The following is a 23,516-nucleotide window of genomic DNA, read 5'->3' on the forward strand; positions in this document are numbered from 1 at the left end:
GTGCTCTTTAAGTATAAATGCTTAGTTATTTGTACTTGTAGCAGGACCTGTTGTTTTCTGCCTCCTCTGACATCTGAAAGTTTAAAACGATGATCGTTTTAAACTTTTATTTAGACATAAATTCTTGTTTGTGTTTGAATGGGAAAGAAGCAAAATGTAAAGTTTGACAACAAGCGTCTTTTCAAAATATTAAAATTGAAAGTCATTATTGTCAAGTAAAAATCACACATGTTCAAAGTACTTATCTTTCAGTAAAGCGCGAACGACACTTTAACCCTTTAGAGGTTTGGGATGGGGAGGGGAGTTAGCTCCGCTCTTATTTGTTGTAGCTCTTTTGTAAAGCTTGATTAGTCTTGTGAGTTTCTTCTGTTGTTCTTGATGTTGTGACAAGTAAAGAACGCGCTACATGATATACAAAATGATTTCAGTAAACTGCAAATGACCTTTTAACCTTTACATAATTTGATAATCTTTATAATATTTTTTTTTGTTCTAAGTTTCACTTGATTGTTCATTATAATTGCTATTCAAAGTTTTATCTAGTCATTTGTAGCAGTATTTGTTATTTTTAAGTTTAACGTGATTATTCATTTTAAATCTATCCGTTTTTTGTTTTGTTTATTCATTCGTAGTAATTTCTGTCCCCTTTTAGTTTTGATTATTAAAGGGGATTATTTCTGTTCGTCTTAGGTTTTCTTGTCACTATTTGCTTTCCTTTGATTTTTGTCTTTTAACTACTTTAATTGATTATCAGTTAATGTTCAAGCTGTTGAATTGACTTAATGTTGTGCAAATTAAAAAAAAAAAAAAAAAAAACAACTGGAAACAGGTGGCGCTGCATAATTTACAGATAATAACATTGAGAAGATTCGTAATCAATCAATCAATTTATTTAAAGAAAAGAAAGAAAAATTACGAAACTTTAGACCCCCACATAGTCTCTTAGGCCTGTGAGAGTGGGAGACTAAACATTGAGTTAAATAATAGCACTAAAATCAAACAAAAGGACAAGAAAAAAATAAACAACAAAAACAAAAAAAAATGCCATGCCAATCAAAATAAGTGGATTTAACAAATTGTAAAGGAACGATAGAAGGGAAAAGAGAAGGGAGGAGAAAACTAACTCTCTGGGCGCAGGAGGTGTAAGTAAAAAAAAAGATATTAAAGTGGAAGGTGAGGGCAAGCCCCTGGCCCGTCTGTACTATAGCCCTAATTGCGTAGCTGATATGTACCCCTGATTCTGAAGTAAGGATTAACGAATCGATAGATACTGGTAATTGTACTTGTACGTATTAAAATCAAGATCAATTGTATTCTCTCATTTTGTTAATCGAAACTTTTTTTCTTAACTTATTTAGCAAATCATAAACATTTCCTTTTGCTATTTCATATCCTCTTTTTAAATATTAAAAATAATTGGGAAGCACATTTTTTTTTCGAGAAAGTTTTTCTGTACTGCTAATATAGTACCCTTTTCTGTTGAATTTAAATATACCATCAACATTCTTCCATCTCCAGTGTTTTCTGTCGTTGTGGTTAAGGTAGAATAGAGGGACAGAAGTTGATTAAACGTAGAACCTGGGGTTTCACAGGGTTGTGTCTTATCCCCATTGTTGTACATTATTTTGATAGTCTTAGTTATGAGGGGCAAAGCAAAGATTATGGGTGAACAGGCCATCAAGTAAGAAGGTAAAAGTGTCCTGAACTTTGACTATGTAAATGATTTGAGTGTCTTTGATAAAAAAAATGGTTCCGAAATAAATGAATTTTTGAAAGTTTTCAGAACTAGGGACGCGAGAATATTTATGAAAATTAATCTTAGGAAGACTGAATCGCTTAACTTAAAAATAAACAAGTATGGAGAGGAGATATTACATAACGAGAAAATCAACACAAAAGTGATGTAAAAAGTAGAATAGCCAAGTGGTAAGGCGTTTTTTCACAGTTAAAAAAAAGAAGGATGAGTCTTCGAGATAAGATAGGATATCGAAAGTCACGTTAATGTCAAGTGTCTTCTAATGTCTTCAAAATTTGATAGTCAAACCGTTAAACTTGATTCGTTTGAAACAATAGACCCAGGAAAAGTGGAAAGTCTTCAAAATATTTTTAATCAAACCAATAAAGTTGATTTCTTTCAAACAATAAACCCAGGAAAAGTGTTAAGTCTTCAAAAATTTGATAGTCAAATCAATAAAGTTGATATTTTTTCAACAACAAAAAAACTGAAAACATGGAAAGTCTTAAAAAATTAATGTATTAAGTATTAAAAAGTCTTAAGGATAATAAGTCTTCGGGATAAGATAGGATATCGAAAGTCACGTTAATGTCAAGTATTTCTATGAAACGTGGGCGCTTTGAAAGTTTGAGAAAGATATACTACATCTGTTACATATCCGTTGCAGCACACATTTTAATTTTTAAACAATAAAACAATCCTAGTCTAGTTCGTCTCGCTTGCCAAGGGAGTGTTATTTGTATTGTGGTTTTCAAGTCGCAAAAATTGTGTATTATATTAATACTACTACTACAACTGCTTACAACTCACTGCAGTATAAAACTGCTTGAGGCCAAATGCTTCTCCTTCATCCCAATCTTTTGTAAGACCTTCCTTACAACCTCTTTCCAGTCCATTTGGGAACGAACAGCTTTTCCTTTGGCCCTAGATCAGTGGTTCCCAACAGATTTTGCGCGATGCCTCATCTAGGCATTTCAAAAGTCCTGATGCCTCCCTTGTGATATTTGAATTTTTTATTCAGGGTTATAAATGTATCCACTGAAGTAAGCTGAAAAGGCCCTTAAATTGGGATATAATAAAAAAAAATATTGTCTGAATACAACGCCTTGTATATACTATCATATATCTTTTTCGCTCTTTAAATGCATTTGAATGTGACATATTTCACGTGAATTTTTTTGAAAACTAAGGCTCTAAAGTATAGTTACCCGAAGGCTGCACGTCCTATCCACGACCCACGAAAATATTGCCCTACCCCGCGTTGGGCATGTGCCCCACGTTGGGAATCACGGCTTTAGATGGTTGGCCGACAAGGACAATCTTTGGCAATCTTTCAACCTTCATACGCAAAATAAGTCCTAGCCACCTCAGCCTTTCTCTCATTATAACCTTAGAAAGTGGAATAGAAGCACATTTTTCATACAGCTTGTTGTATGAAACACGGTTAGTTGAACGGGCACCCAATACTATCTTTAGACATCCTCTGGAAAAAGTTTTTTCATATTCTTGGAAAAAAAATATGAAAATAATTAAAATAAACCGTGTGAAATGTTTAATAGGTAAACAGAATCATTTTTGCTGTTAACATTGATGCTTTGACTTCTAATGTATTTCAATATACCAGAATGGAACTATTCCACCTCACAATAAAACTACATTGGAAATTATCCGTCTGATGGGTTCCAGGTAGTAGAATAAATTGTGTTCTAAATTTATTATTAAATATTATTGTTAATTATTATTAATAATTAATAAAAAGTATTATAGTTATTAATAGTTGTAGCACAATTAAACTATTTATCAAATTCTCACACTATCCTGAAGTTATTGTGGTTTTCACAAATTTTTTCCAAGTGTCTACAAAAGAATTAAAGTTAGCAAAACTTGCCGACTTGTATTTCGTGTTAACGTTTTTTGCGTTTATAACGTTTAGTGTATTTACGATTGCTAATTATGGAGTTGGTTTGGGAGAACTCAATTTTCTTTTGTTCCATTCTGGTATACAGCATAAAGTATGTACGGTTCACTCAATGTACCGGGTGTATGTGTCTCATAAGATATATTCCTTATTTATAGCCAAAGAAAGAGCGGGTTTTTAGCATACAAAATTCTGAATTCCCCTTTTTTATGTGGAGACAAGATCTGTCTGTTGTAAATAAGTATGACTAATGTAAGCTTTTTCATTATATTTTTAGGAATCAAGTACGATTGCATTATGTTTGATGTGGACTCCAAAGATAGAAGTATTGGAATAAGCTGTCCTCCAATTCCGTTCATTTCTCTAGACTTCTTGAAAATAGTACAAAAATGCCTAACCAGTTCAGGTTTATTTATACTAAATTTAGTAGCACGTGATATTGCTTTGAAGGAGGATATTAAAAAAAGATTGGAAACTATTTTTAATTTTGTTCATGCCTTTTCAATTTTAAATGAAGTGAATGAAGTTATTATTTGTGCTAACGACGTTAATTCAGTGCTAATCACGAAATCAAAGAACAAAGTTGACAAGAAAAACTTCAAACCCAAGTTCCGTAAGGCGGTGGAAAATGCAACCAATTCTGTTAAATTTGGGTAACTAATAAAGTAATATTCCCCAGTTTTCAGTTTTGAAGGAGTACGTCTGTAGTAATGAATTTTGGCATCCACCACTCTAATAGGGGCTGTTTTGGGGTGTTCAGTCTATGGTTTGTTCAGGTCAGCTAGAGTTAACTGAAAAAAAAAAACAAAAAAAAAAACCGTGAAACAGGATAAGGGTGAACGCCATGAAATTTTGCGGGAGGGTTTTCTACTATCTGCCAATTCTTGAATGTCACTGAAATTTACGTTCATCTCTAAGTGGAATCACAATTCGTGGTGCTCTAAGGTGCGAAAATAATTTTAGGCTACCAGCATTCATTGCAACTCAATAATATGACCACCATTTAAAAAACACCCTAGCCGAGTGGTTAGCACACTAGACTTGAAATCCTTCATCTGTAAGGGCAGGGGTCCAAGTCCTAGTGTCGCTGGTTATTTGGTTTGGAATGGGGGACTGTGGCATAACCCTGTAAGCTTAGTCAGAGTAAACCCAGCTCTAAATAGGTACCTGAAGAAATCTGGGGAAGGTAAACAAGAAATTTGTGCGGAAGCGTAGGATGGCTGGTCCCCAGCCCCTCCCCATTCCACTTCCTGGCTGAAGGGCCACGAAATGGAGATCCATACTGCCGGTAGGGACTGCAAAGTACAGTGCTGTATTTTTTAATTCTTCCTTTGTTGTTTTTAATGGTTCTTTCAATAACACCTAGTTTCATCAAATTCTAATATTTGTTAGAATTTTCCAAGTATTTCCTAGTTTAGTTTCACAATATTTGAAAAGGACGACCAAATCGAGAATTTAGAAATCTATATTATATATAACTATGTTACATTATCATATAAAACTATATTACATTATTATATAGAATTATATCATATATATATATATATATATATATATATATATATATATATATATATATATATATATATTATACACACACATATATATATATATATATATATATATATGCATATATATAGTTATTATATCGCTGCAATCTGACGTAAATGGAACTTAGTCTTGTCATACAATCCAGTACACAATCTCTGTAAATTTATAGTGTGTTCCCGGTGGATACTACAAATTAATTGTATCCAATCAAACTAAATAAAACAGAGTATACCATATTTCAATTTGCTGCAGTAGCTAGCAAGGCTAGCTATGAGCTATGAGCTAGATGGTATTTGGGGTTTTAATCTTGGTAGGGAGGAAGAATATAACGAACAAATAAAAGTTCAAATGAGGATAAGTCCTTTTATTAGACAGTGAAAACAGATACAAGAAAATCTGGATATTTCGACCACATACACCAGTAGTCGTCATCAGCAGAAAAACTAAAGTATTACAGTTGAAAATTTCGGGTCGCAAAAAGTTTCCATTTGTTTTGTTCTATAAATACATTTGTTTTAATTGTAATGCTTCTTTTTTTTAATTTGTGTCTTTTTTTAACTAACTTGGTTAAATTGGCAATATTATTTATATTTGAGGAAGATTGCTAGTCCCCTGCTTATCCACTACAACAAAAAGAAGGGGGCAAAGTAGAGTATCTTGTGGGAGCCACGCAAAGATGGACGAAACAATTGAGATTTATAGACTAAACCGAGTAAGGTAAGGACGAAGCAGCAGTTTTAGTTGAAAGTAACTCAACAACAACAAATCGGTAGGCCAACAAATGTAGGCTAAGGTGTAGCCGCATATTAAGAATCGCTAAGTTTCTACTAAATCATTTTTGGTGGACTGTCAAGACAAGGATTCTTGAAATTCTGTAGATTACCAATCAGATTGACATCAATGTGATACATAATTTGCTTAAACAGGTCATTGTCAGTGTTCTACCAAGATCAACCATAATCCTACGTAACCCTACATTGCAAATAAAATGATATTTATTTCATCCTATATAATATAAATAATATATAAAGCTGTTAAAAATATTCTTTATCCCAAAGTAAGCCCTTCAGTTATCCTAAAATAAGCTTCGCCAACAAAATCAGTTGATTTAGCTTATCCATCTTTCTGCTAAGCGTTAGGTTCATAATAATATAATATGTTTTCCCATTTAATTCAGTTTCTAAAATCACTAGATATGCATTCTAATAAGTGTTTTGCCAATAGTACACTCCGTTATCTCTGAACAAATTTGCCTTTCAATAGTTATTTTACCCTGATACACCTGGTCCTCCTTGTTCTGCCTCAACAAAACTCTCTATTTCAACCCCAACAGTTTTTTCCACGGGAAGATAGAGAAGAATTTGTCTCTCCCACTGATAATTTCATTTGTTTTTGGAGACGGTATTTTTATATGCCATATTTTACTAATTTCTACCTAATTCTTATATTGCTGGCTCTGTTCCTTCTGCTTTGAATTTAGAACTTGAAATGATTTTTAATCTATGCGATTTCAGGAACAAAATGGGTCTATGGCTCCTCCGATACGCCCCGCCCATCTCCCCTTACACTTTTAAGCAGAAACTTGGACATATTGCACCTCGTTTGAATCGAAATCATACCAGACTTTTCAATGAATATCATCACTTATCAGCTTAAATTTTATGTAGCAAGTACTTCTTGGTAAATAAGGCATAAGAAAGACGATTTCATAGAATCGTTCTTGACTTTCGCACAAAGGGCTTAAGACTAACGTCACTGACGCCATTGGCCCGGACAATATTGTCCGTCGATAGCCCATCAAACAAGCATTGCATGCTGTAAAAAGCTGTAAGCCGTGAATGCATTATTTTTTCTCCAGGGCCATTTCAGATGGAAGAAATGGCTGTAGAGACTTTGGAGGGGGAATTTTATCGAAAACTGAAGGTTCTACTGCCCTGTTCAAAAGTCAAAAGTGATTGAATGCCAGTCAACACCCCTCCCTTACCCTTTTTGTGATTGTTAACCTCCAAAGATATTTGATAAAAATCATGGACAGTCATTTTAACAAAAATAGTTGTAAGATTCAAGTAGGGCTGATGCTCCAAACATTGTAGAGTTAGAAGGAGCTACCAAAAAGCTTAAAGATGGCCGTGCATCGGGAGTCAATGGGATAACGACGGAGATGCTGAAGGCATCCCTTCGAGCCTACTTAAATGTATGGACTGCTCTCTTAGTAGCAGTTTGGAGCACGGGAAAGGTCCCACGTGATTGGAATAGGTATTCTAGTCAAACTGTTTAAGAAGGGAGATGCTCTTAACTGTGACAACTGGAGGGGGATTAACCTGATTTCAGTGCCAAGTAAGCTCTTGGCCACAATTATATTGCAGCGTTTGAGAGCAGTTCTTTACTCATATCTAAGGGATGAACAACATATGATCTGGCCCGATAGAGCATGTTCTGACCTTATTTTTATCCTCAGACTTATGGTGAAGAGTCAAGAGAATGGAATAAAAAGCTTTATCTGCTCTTCATTGACTTCGAAAAAGCGTTCGATTCCATCGACCGTGATGTTTTATGGAAGATTTTGAAATTTTATGGAGTACCTATTAAAGTAGTCCATATGATAATGGTCCTCTATGAAAAGAGCGAATGTTGTATCAGAACGGAATACGGGGAGACACGATTCTTTAAGATTTTCTTGGAGTGAAACAAGGATGTGTGTTATCCCCGTTCCTATTTGTCCTAGTAATGGATTATATCCTACGGCAAGTATCAGGCTTTGGTTTAAAAGTCAGTGGTCAGCAGCTCACAGACTTAGACTTCGCAGACAATGTAGTACTTCTAGAAGAGACGAAGCAACGTTTGCAGCTACTACTTGACACCATAGCAGACAAGGCTGAGAAAGTGAGACCAATAGTAAACGTTGGTAAATCGAAGAGCATGGCCACATCCAACTCACCTTTGATCCTTAAATGCAACAGATAAAAGGTCGAAGAAATCCAGGAGTTCAAATATCTTGGAAGTTGGATCGAACACGATGACGAAATAGTCATCGAGATAAAAAAGTGAATTGTACAAGCAAAATCGGCATTCAACAAACTGAAACCAGCATGACGAAGCAAAAAGTACTCTTTGCGTCTGTTGAATAGCAACGTCATGTCCATTCTCCTTTATGCAAGTGAATGCTGGAAGCTGAATGTCAAGCTAGAAAAACGTATCCTAGCATTTGAAAATGTCTGCCTCAGAAGAATCCTTAACATTTCGTGGCAGGTCAGGGTCGCGAACGTAGTGGTGCGCAGACGAACCGTCAACCGCCAGTTATTGATCTCATGAAGGAGAGAAGATGGACCTACCTTTTTCATGTCCTCCGAATGTCAGGAGACTATCTTCCAAATGCTGTCTACAAGTGGCAACCCGAGGGTGGGCAAAAAAAAGAGTGACCGAAACACACCCTCCGACGACAGTACGACCGAGTTCTGCGGAGTACTGGGCTGTCATCACAACCACAGTAGGAGGACGTCACGGCTGCTGCTCCGCTCCGGGACATCTGGCGAGGCTTTGTGACCCTCCGAGACACCTGGCCCTGGAGGAACTAAGATTCAAAGGTCTAAGATGATATGGTCCTCATAGGGCCTGGGACAGAAGCCGTAAATAATGAAAATTGGCTATTATTTAAAAGCGAATTTTAAGAGGGGTCAGTAAAATATATCAGGATTGCTAAGTCTGTTTAGTTGAAACTTCCGGTCAATGTTGATAAGGAGGCTCAATCAAGTCAAAAGATACTTTGTACATCCAGGGTAATAAAAGAGCGTATCTGCAATATCTCAGAAACGGCTAAGGGTTATTGAAAGATGCCGCAATGCTAAACTAAATCGAATTTGATGTTAAATTAAAAGAGGATACATCCATCTAGGTTGTTAAAATAGCGCATCTGCCATATCTTAGGAACGGCTATAAGTATTAATTTGAAACTTTGAAGTTGTGTTTAGAAGAATGTGCATCCAGGTTGTCAAAAGGCTGTATATGCAATATTTCAGGAACGTCTAAGGGTAATAAGTTGAAACATTCAGGGAATGTTGAGGGGGGGGGTTGGACTCAGTCAAAAGATACTATGTTTCATTCAGGTTATAAAAAGGGGTGTGTCTGCAAGATCCTAGGAACGGATAAGGGTATTATGTTGAAAGTTTCATCTAACATTGGGGGTAATAATGAAATAGACCAAAAGACACTATGTACGTACATAGTCATAAGATGATGTAAGTTTTATTCAAAATGAAATAAAATACAATGAATTTACAGTAGGAATCCAAACAAAGGCTCCTTGGCCTGAAAAGGAGGGATAAGAGATACGCCATGTCTGATTTATCTCATGAACGGCTAAGGGTATTAAGTTGAAACCGTTATAGAATTTTGAGGGGGATAATAAACAAAACCAAAAGGCACTGTGTTTCAGAGACGGCTAATGATATTAACTTGAAACTTTCAGGGAATGTAGAGGGGGATGCTGAGCTCAATTAGCCGGTTTATGCGCATCTAGTTTTTCAAGATGACCTCTTTTTCACACAAAATCAGGCATACGCTCGTGCCAAAGCCAGAAATAAAAGATTGCAAAGAATCAGAAATAAAGAGAGGTGAGCGATGCCCCCAATACATATCTATTCTCTTATTCCATTTTCATCCATACTTGTTCCAGTATCCCTCTTAAGCATTATCCCAGGGGGGTTCGTTCGGGTATGTCATGTACAGGTTACAGTTGAATTAAAAGAAGAGTTAGGACGGTTCAAGAACCGTCCTAAACTATAACTTCGAATTGAACGAAGTGTATGCAGTAATTATTTTGAATATAGTCAAAACCAACGTTCAGATCACCTTATCGCCAGTCGGATATCATAAGATCTTATATCCATAATTGTAAATTTTCAGAAGAAAAACCGTCACAACTTTTTTTATTTTTCCTCCGATAACCGTAAAACAGATTGATATGTAAAACCAATGGATATCAAAGCGTTTTTGATTTACGGTACCGTATATTAGGGGAAATTAACAAGTTGTAAGGTTTTTTTTTTTACTCTTCGGAAAATTTATAATTATGGAGATACGACCTTTTGCTGCCCAACTGAAGCTATGGAACTTGAGAATTTAAGTTAGAATCCGGTTTTTTTAGTTTTAAGCAGAAAACCTGAAAAAAACTAAAAATGCTCATTGGTTAATATTAATTAACAAAGAATTTCAAAAGAAAATTTTGAACGTCTTTTCCGAAAAAGAGGCTTTTCAAAGAAAAGTAAAGAGCTGTATTCAAACCTTAAAGGAATAGAAATAAAACTATAATAATTCAAACTTGAAATATCACAAGTTAATATCAGTGAACAAATTAAACCCGAAACGAACATAAATTAGAATGAATAATCGCATCAAATATAAAGATAACAGATACTGATAAAGATGAATAAATAAACCCTAAAACGGATACAATTTAAAATGAATAATAAAGTCAAACTTTAAAACGAAGAGAACTTACTACAAACAGGAATAGCGGTACTACCGGTGCCAATGCAAACCCATGTGGGAGAATATTCCGTGAAAGGGGAGTTTTTCACAGGGGTGAATTTTCTAGGACTACTTTGATTATAGTACAGGTGATTATAGTTCATATAATATGATCAAGAAACTGTTTAAATCGAAAATCGTATCCTCCCCCTCCCTCTTCCTGGCCTGACTGCTTTTAGCCACCCCTGCATGCCGGTCTTAATAATTTGTAATTTGCCCCATTCTTGGTACAAGTTTGTAAATGTGATAACACAAAGGATATCAGTTGTATTGAATAAGTGCTATTGTCTATTGAATCGCAAAAGATGAGGAAGTTTGCTTATTTAATAAGGATGTGGTTTTGAGATTGTGGAAAAATCTCAAAATTGATGTATTTAAATTAGATCTGTGATGGAGAATGTTGTCCACGCGGATTATTTGGAAAAAAGATCTAAAATAGTAAGTTTTTACTAGAATTAGTAAGTTTAAAAAATAGCAAGTTTTCAGCTAAAGTTCACACTTGCATCATTCATTAGTTGATAACATACTGGGTACTTGAGTATTACTTTAAAAGTTAAAACAGATGCTTAAACTTTTAGACCCCTTTATTAGCTAAGGCTAGCGGAGTAAAACCTGTCGAATACCCTGCTACACATAAAATGTTCCAAGCATAAGAATATAGATAGTTCCAATATAGACAGTTATAGAGGCAAAATATTGGACAGGAGACATAGGATCTACCATTGTGTTATTACTTAATTAATGTTTGGAAGAAGCTATTTGAAAATAAACCTTACAGTCTCAAAGATGGTGGATATCATTGCGGCCAGATTTACCTGATCAAACAGTTTGTGGCGAAGAATTGGTAGCAAGGAGTGACTCGGCCCAATAATAACCGACACTTACAAAACGTAATTTTGACAACAATACATACATAAAAAGAATTGGCTTTCTATGGTGGCTCCTAATATATAAAAATCAGTTGGTTTAAAATGCTATAAGTCTGAAAAAATTTGACTGAATTTCAAAAAAGGGGAAAGACCCCCAAAAAGTCGAGCGATCAGAACGAAAATTAACATCAGATTCAACATATGAGAAAACCCTACTATAGAGGTTTCAAGCTCCTATCTATAAAAATGTGGAATTTTTTAATTTGACTTTGAAAAGTCAAAGTCATGATGCGTGTTTATTTGTTTGTTAGCTTTTATTGTTTTTTTTTTCAGGGGGTGATCGTATCGACCCATTGGTCCTAGAACATCGTAATTTCTAGTGCTCTTTTTCAGGGACCAAGAAGATTGGAGGGCAACTAGCCCACCTCTCATGTCCCTTTTTCCCCCAAAGACATCCGATGAAAACTTTGAGATAGTCATTTGATTTAGCATAGTTGAAAAGTCAAATAATTATATCTTTGGGGATGATATGATCCCCCATAGTCCCTAAGGAAATGGAAATGGTTGTAAGATACGCAGTGTTTCTATTGTTCACATATAGTATTTGTTACTGTTAAATATACGGATTCTTTTAGTTTTTTTGGGGGGGAGAGGACTTTCTGAGGGGGAGCTTCCGGGTTATATTTTCCAGGAGTAATTTTAACCGAAGGGTGGGTAGGGAATAGGATTTCCTAGCATGATATACAAACAGTTAGAAATTAAATAAAGTTGTTCAACTGAAAGTAAGGAGCAAAATTCAAACTTAAAATGAATAGAAATTATATCGTAAATGAGAAATTATTCTGTAATTCCTCAATCCTGATACGCAATCAGGATTACCAGGATACGAGCCTGATACGCAATCACGTTCAAAGCGCGAACTGTTATCCATATTGTCACAGCAGTAACGTAGTAGCAAACATTTTGAATACTAAAAGGAGTATTTCATATGTATTTCCTATCATTTCGGACACAGGAGGGCGTCATTTAGTAAAAATATATTTATAATTACATTTATATTATTTATATAGGCTTTTTTACGGAATATTATAGTAAAAATGAACTTTTTACATTAATGTTTCACCACGGGGAGGGAGATCAACTTATTGCACATTAGTGTACGGTTGTGCATAGTAAGAGTAGCGATAACTATACCTATTTACATAGTCCAATGTATGTCACTGCATAGAAGGAAATACTTTTTATTAAGACGTAATGAAGTGAAATATTATGAAAACGTTCGTTCAATCGCAACCAATTTGGCTGTAGTTATCAAGCAATTCAACATTTTCTTTGTTTATTTAATTTTTTTTTTGCCAAATTGTAAAGTGCTTCCGAGGGACCAAATTGAACACAAACTTAAAAGTAAAAAGATTAAATCTTACTTAGTGCGCAGTCTTAATTTAATATTACATGTTAGTATAATATTAATATGCATTAATAATATATTAATATTAATGTACATTAATAATAGTGTATATAGTATAGAAAAAAATTAATTAGTATAGTATTAATTAATTATTATCTTAATTAGCGCAATCTTAATCGCATTGATCTTAGTTAGTGCGCCATTCTATACGGAAATTTCAACCAGAGAATTTAAAAAATGTTTTTCTACAATCTTGCATGGCTATCCTAGTAATTGTAGGTTATCCTAGATTTTACCTTAGTTTTTTTTTATGCTGAGCTAGTTTTTCTGCCCTGTGTCTTTCTTCTTTTTTTCATTTTCGAAACATATGCTATTTCTAATTTGAATGTTTTTATTGACCTCAATCCAATTAGGAAATTTAGCTAAATCTTTTCTTCTTTTATTTCTTCTTTTTTTTTTGTCAGGAATGACCAATTTAGTTTTGAGAATACTGCTTGTTTCACTGCACATTTAATTGTAATATGTTTAGTCTATGTACAGTTCGACTTACCCCAAATTTGTATAAATTAGCCTTATTATGAAAAAAATGATGATTTTCCCTTTAATTAGAAATTTCTAAGCCCATGGAAGAAATACTGGGCTGTTTTGGAGTGGAGTCAGCTTTTGTTCTTCAGAAATAAGGAAACACACATAAATAGAGGCCAGTGTCTGGAAAAGATCGACATTAAGAGGGTCAAATATTTTGACAGTGATCAGTCAGGGAACAGGATTATAATTAAGAGCATCGACGGGAATATTTTCCTTGTAAGTCATATTTAATGTTTATTGTATTTCATTTTAATGAAAAAAGAATCTGAGATATTTTTTTAATGAAAAATATATATATATATATATATATATATATATTGATTCTCATTGCCACTTATATTGTAACTGCAGACAATGTAAGCCTCTTCTTGATGTCACGGTGTCACCATAAGTTCGATAAAGTCACCATTGGAAAAATAAAAATTTTCCCGCAACGTCCATATAAGTCAGATTTGTTTGCTACTCTTTCCTTGGGAAAATGGAGCGCTCCCCAGGGGACACTTAAAACGTTGAAAGGTCCCAATAATTTGTAATCAACATCTGCGTAGTTTATGCATCTTTGTCGATTTGTACTGGGTTTTGTGCCACATTTTGTTGGCGTCGAACATGGTGATGGCGTTGTTCTTCTAACGTAATATTTCCTTCTATTTCACTTGCATTTTCGCACCGTTTTGATTTTTGCTGTCGCTTGTCTTCTAACAGCACAATTTTGCTTTTCATTCTATTTGTGACACGTTCTGATGCTGACTTTTTTATGATTCCTTGTGATTCTTACTACCGCTTATCTTCTCACCGAACATTTCCTTGTTCTCGCTGTGGTATATCTTCTAGCCTTATTTTTTTTTTTTTTTGGTTGTTCATGTTTGTTTTTGAGTAGTTTTAATTCTTGCTGCTACTTATCTTTCAACCGTATGTTTCTTTGTTCTTCCCTTTTGTTTTTGACTCGTTGTAATTGTTGCTGACGGAAGTATTCTGACTGTATATATTTGTTCTTCATTTTCGTTTATCATTACTTCAGACATTTTTTCAATACTCTTTACCTTAGCTTCTCGGATTGGTCTTATCACGATTAATGTTGTGGGTTGTTCATTTATTCTCTAGGCATTATGAAACTACTTAAAATGTCTTCTGTAAATAGACTTATTGCACTTTCAAAATTAAGTCGGCACATTGAAGGCATTGCAATACTGATGTATATAAAAATGACGTAACTCACATATTTTTTTTCCAAATTTAAGGCTCATAACGAATTTTCTCAAACTTATGACCTATCTAGATCGTTTTTAGAACAGAAAACCCCAGGATATAAATTTTCCAAGACAATGTGGAGCCGTTTTCGAGAAAAAAAAATGCATAAATACACAATTATTGCTCGCCTATAAAAATAGTGTATATATGCCTATCTATATATATAAAAATAAGTTTTCTGTGTGTGTGTATGTCGAGTGACGTCATGTTTGTGTGTCGACTGACGTCATGTTTGTCGACTGACGTCATTATAAGGATTGAGCTGTATGCGTCATGAAGTTGTTTGTCAACTGACGTCATGTTTGTCAACTGATGGAATTACATACCGGGACACCGGGACACAAATGACGACCGGGACACAGGGAATATAAATGACGACCGGGAACCTCAAAGAGAAATTACAGACTGGGACACCCGGACACAAATCACGACCGGGACACAGGGAATATAAATGACGACCGGGACATAGGGACACAACTTATTGCTGATTATTGCTGATTTCACTGGGTGGTGGCGGGCGGTTATCCGGCCACGGGTGGTTCAATCCTCCTAGAAGTAGGAATTGCCAATCGTGACGTAATGATAGATTCCTGAGGTGCAATCCGAGGCGGGAGGAAGAATTTCTCTTGCTAGTATCAATTCTGAGGATCTAGTACAGCTTGTCACCGCTGGCTGGTGATTGGTGCTTGTCTCCCCTCTGTTTTGAGGAGTTACCGTTACTTTACTAAAGTAAACAAATAGTTATAAAAAAACATATAAAAATTCTTTCAAAAAAGGGAAGATAAGATTTATGTGTATTCTTGGGTTGTTTTTAGGAATGCATGAGGTGAAAAAAAATATATGCTCTTTTTTTACTTTTTGTCCGTGTGTGGTGATCAAAACAATGAATTAAGCTCAGTCTATTTGTTATTTTTATAAATTCTAATTTTAGCTTTGAGTTTGCCGAGCATTTTTCTGACATTAACCAATAATAAGACTGTGCTATTTAGAAACAAACATAAACTAATTAAAAAATAGTTTTCCAAAGAAATATTTTTCAAAGAAAAGTGAATAATCACGTGTCAACTCAAGAAGAGCAGAAATAAATTCATACCTAATTGGAACTCAAAACGAAAAGAAACTACAATCAATGAATCAATAAAACCAGAAACGAACAGAAACTACTAGATCTACTTTGCATGGGCAACGTGAGGTGTTGTGGCAACCTTTTTTCGGCTTCGCCAAGTAAATTGTTGCGAGAGCAATACTTTGGTTTCGTTTCCTCGCTTCGATTAAACGCTGAAGTTGTTAATCTGTAAGGATCTTAAAATAAATACTAGGTACACCGACTCGTAAAATTTGCAAAGCCCTCATTGCAGCTAGCAAAAGTTGCAAACCCCTTATCGCTGAAGATGATTGTAGCCTAACAGCTGATTTTTAATTACAAGTCCCCTACATGTCTTACCACTGACACCAAATTGGTCTTACCATCAAATACACCTAATAAGTACACCAACTAGCAAAAGTTGCGAACCCCTCATTGTCGAAGATGATTATGAGCAAACAGCCGACTGTTGCCTAAGATTCCCCTATATGTCTCGCAATTGATATCGGCCTGTTTTTGGTTTCAGTGTGCACCTTACTACTGAAGTTATCAACCCCTTTTAACTTTCACACTGGTATATCTCATGAAGGAATTTTTCTACCAAAAATGGATGACATATACTTAGATCAGCTCATCAAGAGCTATCGACTGCCATCGAAAAAAAAAAAATCTATCTGGCTTAGTTCAAAAGTTGACTTTTTTGCCGTAGGCCAAGTTTCTAACGTCACCGCTTAGAAAGGAGCAAAGGATAAACTCTAATTTTTTTTTAGCAATTGAGAGAGCTTTTAAAGTTTAAGAGATACATCTGATACCATTTCTGTATCGGCCTATTTTTGGTTTCAGTGTTTACCTTAATACTGAAGTTATAAACCCTTTCACCTTTCAAACTGGTATATCACATGAAGGAATTTTTCTACCAAAAATGGATGACATATACTTTGATCAACCCATCAGGAGCTATCGACTGCCGTCGAAAAAAAATCTATCTGTCTTAGTTTTAAAGTTGGCTTTTTTGCCTTAGGCCAAGTTTCTAAGGTCATCACTTAGAAAGGATGACCTCAGAAACTGACCATAGAGTTCACTAGAACTCTAATTTCTTTAGTAATGAGAGAAGTCATAAAGTTTAAGAGGCACATCTGATACCATTTCTCAACCGCAATTCCAAGGGCGAAAAACCAAACGATAAATTGAATGACTTTTTGCCCCAGGCAAGAGTTCTACGAAACTTTCAAAATGTAAAGTCACATTCATCAATCCGGCCTAAGTTCCACACTTTCCGTAAAACCGCAGAGGTTAGACCCTTACCACTTTCTAGGAATAAGCTGAAATCGGGGTGCTAGGAAAAAAAAACACAACAAAACCGAAGTGTCACTCTAGTAACACAATGAACTCTCACATGAAACAGAGAAAACACATACTGCTACAGATAAGGAAAGTAATCATAAACCGCACAGAAACCAGATTTGAGTAATCGAGTCAAACTCAAAACGATCAGGAATTACCATAAACTGTTTTCATTGAGGGTGCAGTAGATGCTCTGGCCTCAAGAAGTTTTAAGGAGATAGTAGCTCTATTCCTATTTGTCATGAGTTCTGTTTATTGCAAATTTGATTTAATTATTCATTTTAATTTCCGATCCCTGCAGGATTCATTTATTATCTACAACAGAACTTTTTTTAAGCTTAAATATTCTTTTTAATTTCTGTAAGTTTTAGGCTTTAATTATTGTATCTTTTATTTCTGCTCTTAATAGGTTTTAGTGTGGCTCTTTACTTTTCTTCGAAAAACTTAATTTTTTGAAAACTTTTTCTTTAATTCATACAATTAGATGATATAAATTTTAGAATACTTTCAGGAAAGCATTAATTAAATCTAATCGTAGAGAGTCGAGAGTCGGACGCCAAGGTGAGTTGCTGTCTTTCGGGTATATAGGATAATTTCTGTTCCTTTTAAGTTCAAAAATTACACTCTTTATTTTCATTTGAGAAAAATAGTTTTTAATTTTTCCTCTAGTTGCACTGCTTTATTTTTTTATATTATTCATGAATTAGTATTCTCTTTTCGTTTATAATTTCGTTTATTATTCGTTATCATTTCGATCATTCAATATATCTGATACGCCCTCTGTTCTAGAGAATCAAGGACAGCAATACCCTGAAGCAATGGAGTCAAAACTTAGACAAAGTAATAAAAGAAGAGTACCAAAACAGAAATAGGCGCATCTACATACCCACGTCGCCTCTAACCGATAATAACCTTCAGAATAATCTTATAAAAGAATCAAATAAATGGGAGAATGTAACTGATGAATTAAAGTGGAAATTGTTGAAACGCCATAATACAAAGGATGAACTAAGAATGAATCAATTAATAAATGAATCAAGACCTGAAAGAGTATCAAAGAGTAAATCAACTGAGTTATTGATGGGCACGAAAGATCATCCGACAGACTTAACTAGTCTATTCGAGATCTTAAAAGTGACAGCAAGTGATGTGAATGAGTCCTCTATTGTAAAAGTGAGAAGTGCCCCCACTCTTTATTTACAGGCAACTTCGAAAAATGATTTGCCTAATATTTTGAAAGAAGGGATTTTAACGGGTTCCCCCAGTATCTCGAGAGAAGACATAACAAAGAAGATGATCAGTAAAGTAAATGATAAAAAGGAAATTGAAGCTACTACCATGCAAAATCAGGAAAATTGTGTATCAAAAAAAGAAACAAAAAATGGAAAAACAAATACAAGTCCTGATGCTAATGAGAATAAAAACTAAAACTATTTGACTGAAGTGCAGCAGCTTCAGTTATCAGATGAACAGGCATTTGAAGCAAATGGAATTAACATAACAAAAGAGGAGAATCAAAGTGGTAATCCTTCAAAACCAAAAGAAAAACTAAATATTTTGGAAAGAAAGATAACCCTAAAGAATACTGATGAAAATCAGTCACCAAAGCACAATGAGAATTATCACGTAGATATCAAAGAATCATCATTTAAGAAAGATCAGACAATAGAAAGTTCAATTCTTAGTGCAGCCTCATATAGTGAAACGGAGAAGTGTATTGTAGATAAAGAAGAACAAATTATAGAATTTATGTTGAGAGGAAACAATAAAATAGAGGGTATAAGGGAAGGAAAAATAACTACTGTATCAGAGGACGGAGACAAGATAAAAGATAATGAAACAAGCATTTTAAATCAGACATCTGACGTTATAAATGTCCCGAATAAGACAGGGTCCCCTCCATTTCAAAGGTTCAAGCTTCCTTTTCGGAGAGTACAAATAAGGAAGAAAAACTTTCAACCGCCATCGGAAATTCAGACAAGGCTTCCGCCAGAAGCCATTGTAACTCTTCGTCGACGACCAAAGCAGCAGTGCCAACTTCAAAATGGAGAATTATTAAAAAGATGTGATTCACTACCTGTTAGTAATAACAAATCAGATTGTTTTGCTACTTCTTTTTCTCAAAAGGAAGAACAACCTTTGAAAGATAAAATTGACCCTTCTAAGAGAAAGAAACTTATAAAAACAAAAAGTAAAACCTTGGATCTTGGTTTCAGCCCACCCAATGCTACTAAGCCTGTTCAGCCAGAGAAGAATAAAAATATTCGGCAAAACCTATTTAAGATACTCTTCTGGAAAAGTAGAAAAGCCTTAACAAAAAGTAATAGAAACAGTGTTGAGATAGAAAAAGCACCTGATGTTAGCGAATCAGTAATAGTAGAAGCACTAAGGCTAAAAAAGCTAAGTTCAGCAGAATCATCACCTCTAGTAGTCCGTAGAACCAATAATGATAGTGCAGGTCGACGAAACAGACGAGACAGTGTCAGAAGGAAGTCTCGTAAATATTTCGGTGGCACAGTGAGAAAAAAGCTAAGGCCTCGGCCACCAACATTAGTCGGGACTGACTGTGACAGCTCTGACTCCGATTTATTTGACTTCTTAAGTGACCCAACGGTAGTATCCAGGTCTAATTCCAGTGACAAAATAAAGCCTAAGAAGGAACTAATAAAACCTTCTGATATAGAATCAGAAAACTTTGCAGTAGAAGAAACAGCAGCAAAAGATCCATCAAGGGATGGGTCTGAACCGCTCCTAAATAGTATTGAAACAAAAAATACAAAATACCTGGATTCTGAGCTCCCACCTGATATACCACCAAGGAAGGCTCCGATTAAGATTTCAAACTATATAGCGGATGAACCCGTTAAACCACCCTTGTTTGCTTTACAACAGGCTGTTCGAACAACACCGCCTTCTTTACCCCCGAAGGCTAGGAAATTCTCTCTTCCAGTAATTCTGTCGCCGGAAGCAACAAATCTGAATAATGACGATGAAAGTTTCGCCTCCGCTAATTATGTGACTCCGAAATACCTCAGCCTAGGAGTTGAAAAAACTGATTCGGTTCTGGGAAAAACCACTTTAGCGTCTTTTTCTGCGAGCAGTGAATACGATCTAAAGAGGTCTCCAACTCTCCCCCCAAAATCAAACAGAACTGCAAAATATAGACCCTTGTCAATCATTCACGATAGTCCTCAATCCCCACCAGCCCTAGAATACAAATATCTAAAGGGTTTCACTGATGAAAGAAATAAAAAAATTAAAACAGATTTAGAACTAGACTTCGTTGAATCTCAACAGAACTTAGCAGTATCCCAAAGTAACCAAAAACTTGAAATCGAGGTTACAAACTCGGATGAGCCACCACCATTGCCACCTAAAACAAGAGTAAGGTCAAAATCTCCGCCAGATTATAGCAGACCTCGTTGGTGTGAGGTTGAGCTGATTGAAGTGGAAGAAGAAGAAACTCACAAGTTTCCGAACTTTTTCCAACGTGATTCTGGACTGCCTGAAGTTACTGAAGACGTGATGTACGCTCTTGGCTTGCCAGAATGCATGACTTTAGCAAGAAAGAAAAAGTCAGTTGCTTCAAAAAAATAGATATTTTAATGATATAATTGTTAAATCATGTCTGACATTTGTCTCGTGTACCATAAGTACAGCAAAATATATTTCAAGTCATCTTTTTCAAAACAAATTGAGCTGTTGAGACTTAGTTTAGACAAATTTAGACTAAGTCTAAACACGATCTCAAGATAAAAAGAGAAGGGATTAAACTGAACAACTTACAAATTTTTAATTGTCTTATACATAGTATATTAAAATTTAATACCAATCCCATAATAAGAAAAAATCCATCTTTTTTATTTATTTATTTGAAACATTTTTCAGAGGAAAGGACAATTATTTCTTTAGATGGCTTCTCTAAGTGAAGGTGGTTAGAGAAGATGGCGTCGCTAGCTAGCTTGCAAAAACACCTTTAAAGAACAAATTTTACATTTCCGAGACAAAAAGAGGAGATGCTACGATTAAGAAACTTAAGTAGCAGTTGGCAATGCCTTAACATGTAAATAATAAAATCTAATAAAGAACAAAAATCGGTACGTAGGTATTACACTGACCACGCTGATGTTCTTGATCTGTTCAAACCCGATCTCTGTGTGCACTCAGAGATAATCAGCTTGGGCTGAGTGAGATAAACTACTTTACGTGTATATTTTAGTTAAATATTTAATATATAGAGTTGATTAGGTTAGGTATTAAATCTAATGCGTTCTGGGCGGCCTACTTTCCATAATTTTCTGTTGCAGTTTCAATAATTTTGTAACAAAAGTATTATGTTATTATCATGTTGTGGCATATTACAGTATGATTAAACTAAATTCGCTTCTTGGGTGTGTTCTGGATAATGCATAAGCACCTAAACTACTATGCAGGTATATTTTACTTAAATATTTAATATATAGAGTTGCTGAGGTTTAGTATTTAATATAATGCGTTCTCGGCGACTGGCTTTCCGTAATTCTCTGTTGTAGAATTCATAATTTTGTTACTAAAGTATTATATTTTCATCAAAGTTTGGTATACTTCATTATGAACTTCACTTCTTGAGTGTGGTCGGTATAATACGTAAGTACCCAAGAATCTGATACGACAGAAAAAATCACTTGTAATTTGTGTCGATAAATATCATTGTTAAGACGAAAGAAAAATTATTTCTTTAGCTCGTATGTTAGGATTTACAGTGTCTTAACAGGTAGTTTCCGTTCTTTTCTTTCCTAATACCAACATCAATTTCAAACTTGCCAATTAACATACTATTAACAAAATTTAAGATTTGATCCAACGATAAAATGAACGTGGGAACAATCAAAAGAGTTGGATAATCCTGAAATAAAGGCAAGCCCATTTGCATCAACTTTGAGAGGTACAACTAACAATAGTTTACTTCAAATGCGATAATCCTGATACTATAACAGCAAATTTAACAGACAGGTTGTTCTTTAGGGGTGGGGGAGTTAATTAAAACGTCGAAAGGTATACTATACTTGTATTACAGAATCATGAAAAGCCTACACTTCTTAGGGTAGGGGCGGAGAGCTCATCCTTCCTATGTCGGCACCTGTTTAACCCATTAGATGTTTCATATTCCCATATCAGAGCAAATTGGCTTGTCTTGTAACTTACCAGCATCCTTGGGAGTTGCACTGGGTTATATTTAGCTAAATAAAGTTGGTAATAAAAGTCACATAGAAATCCAATGCAACATTACTGTAAATCCTTATAATGTTGGTAAATAATGTGGGCTAAATAATGTTGGTAATAAAAGTTACATAGGAATCCAATGCAACATTACTGTAAATCCTTATAACGTTGGCTAAATAATGCTGGCAATAATAGTTACATAGGAATCCAATGCAACATTACTGTAAATCCTTATAATGTTGGTAAATAATGTTGGCTAAATAATTTTGGTAATAAAAGTTACATAGGAATCCAATGCAACATTACTGTGAATCCTTATAACGTTGGCTAAATAATGCAGGTAATAATAGTTACATAGGAATCCAATGCAACATTACTGTAAATCCTTATAATGTTGGTAATAAAAGTTACATAGGAATCCAATGCAACATTACTGTAAATCCTTATAACGTTGGCTAAATAATGCTAGTAATAATAGTTACATAGGAATCCAATGCAACATTACTGTAAATCCTTATAGTGTTGGTAAATAATGTTGGTAATGAAAGTTACATAGGAATCCAATGCAACATTACTGCAAATCCTTATAACGTTGGCTAAATAATGCTGGTAATAATAGTTACATAGGAATCCAATGCAACATTACTGTAAATCCTTATAATGTTGGTAAATAATGTTGGCTAAATAATGTTAGTAATAAAAGTCACATAGAAATCCAATGCAACATTACTGTAAATCATTATAGTGTTGGTAAATAATGTTGGCTAAATAATGTTGGTAATAAAATTACATAGGAATCCAATGCAACAGTACTGTAAATCCTTATAATGTTGGCTAAATAATGTTGGTAATAAAAGTTACATAGGAATCCAATGCAACATTACTGTAAATCCTTATAACGTTGGCTAAATAATGCTGGTAATAAAAGTTACATAGGAATCCAATGCAACATTACTGTAAATCCTTATAATGTTGGTAAATAATGTTGGCTAAATAATGTTGGTAATAAAAGTTACATAGGAATCCAATGCAACATTACTGCA

The 23,516-nt window shown here is 34.7% G+C and overlaps 2 protein-coding genes across 2 annotated transcripts in view; both read left to right on the forward strand.

Annotated features, from left to right (window-relative positions):
- Positions 1 to 4,333, forward strand: part of LOC136039237 (eEF1A lysine and N-terminal methyltransferase-like) — a 52,313-nt gene extending 47,980 nt beyond the window's left edge. The window contains exon 7 of the mRNA XM_065722789.1: positions 3,931 to 4,333. Coding sequence (XP_065578861.1) covers positions 3,931 to 4,310 — 380 coding nt within the window. The 3' untranslated portion in view covers positions 4,311 to 4,333. The remainder of the gene's footprint in view (positions 1 to 3,930) is intronic.
- Positions 4,334 to 11,080: 6,747 nt separating this feature from the next.
- LOC136039239 (uncharacterized) lies at positions 11,081 to 20,965 on the forward strand. Its single transcript, XM_065722791.1, has 3 exons — positions 11,081 to 11,168; positions 13,617 to 13,811; positions 18,061 to 20,965. The coding sequence occupies exon 3, from the start codon at positions 19,021 to 19,023 to the stop codon at positions 20,866 to 20,868; it is 1,848 nt and encodes a 615-aa protein (XP_065578863.1). The 5' UTR covers positions 11,081 to 11,168; positions 13,617 to 13,811; positions 18,061 to 19,020; the 3' UTR covers positions 20,869 to 20,965.
- The last annotated feature ends 2,551 nt before the right edge of the window (positions 20,966 to 23,516 follow it).

The sequence above is a fragment of the Artemia franciscana genome, chromosome 19 (genome assembly GCF_032884065.1).
Source record: "Artemia franciscana chromosome 19, ASM3288406v1, whole genome shotgun sequence".
In the NCBI taxonomy this organism is placed as follows: domain Eukaryota; kingdom Metazoa; phylum Arthropoda; class Branchiopoda; order Anostraca; family Artemiidae; genus Artemia; species Artemia franciscana.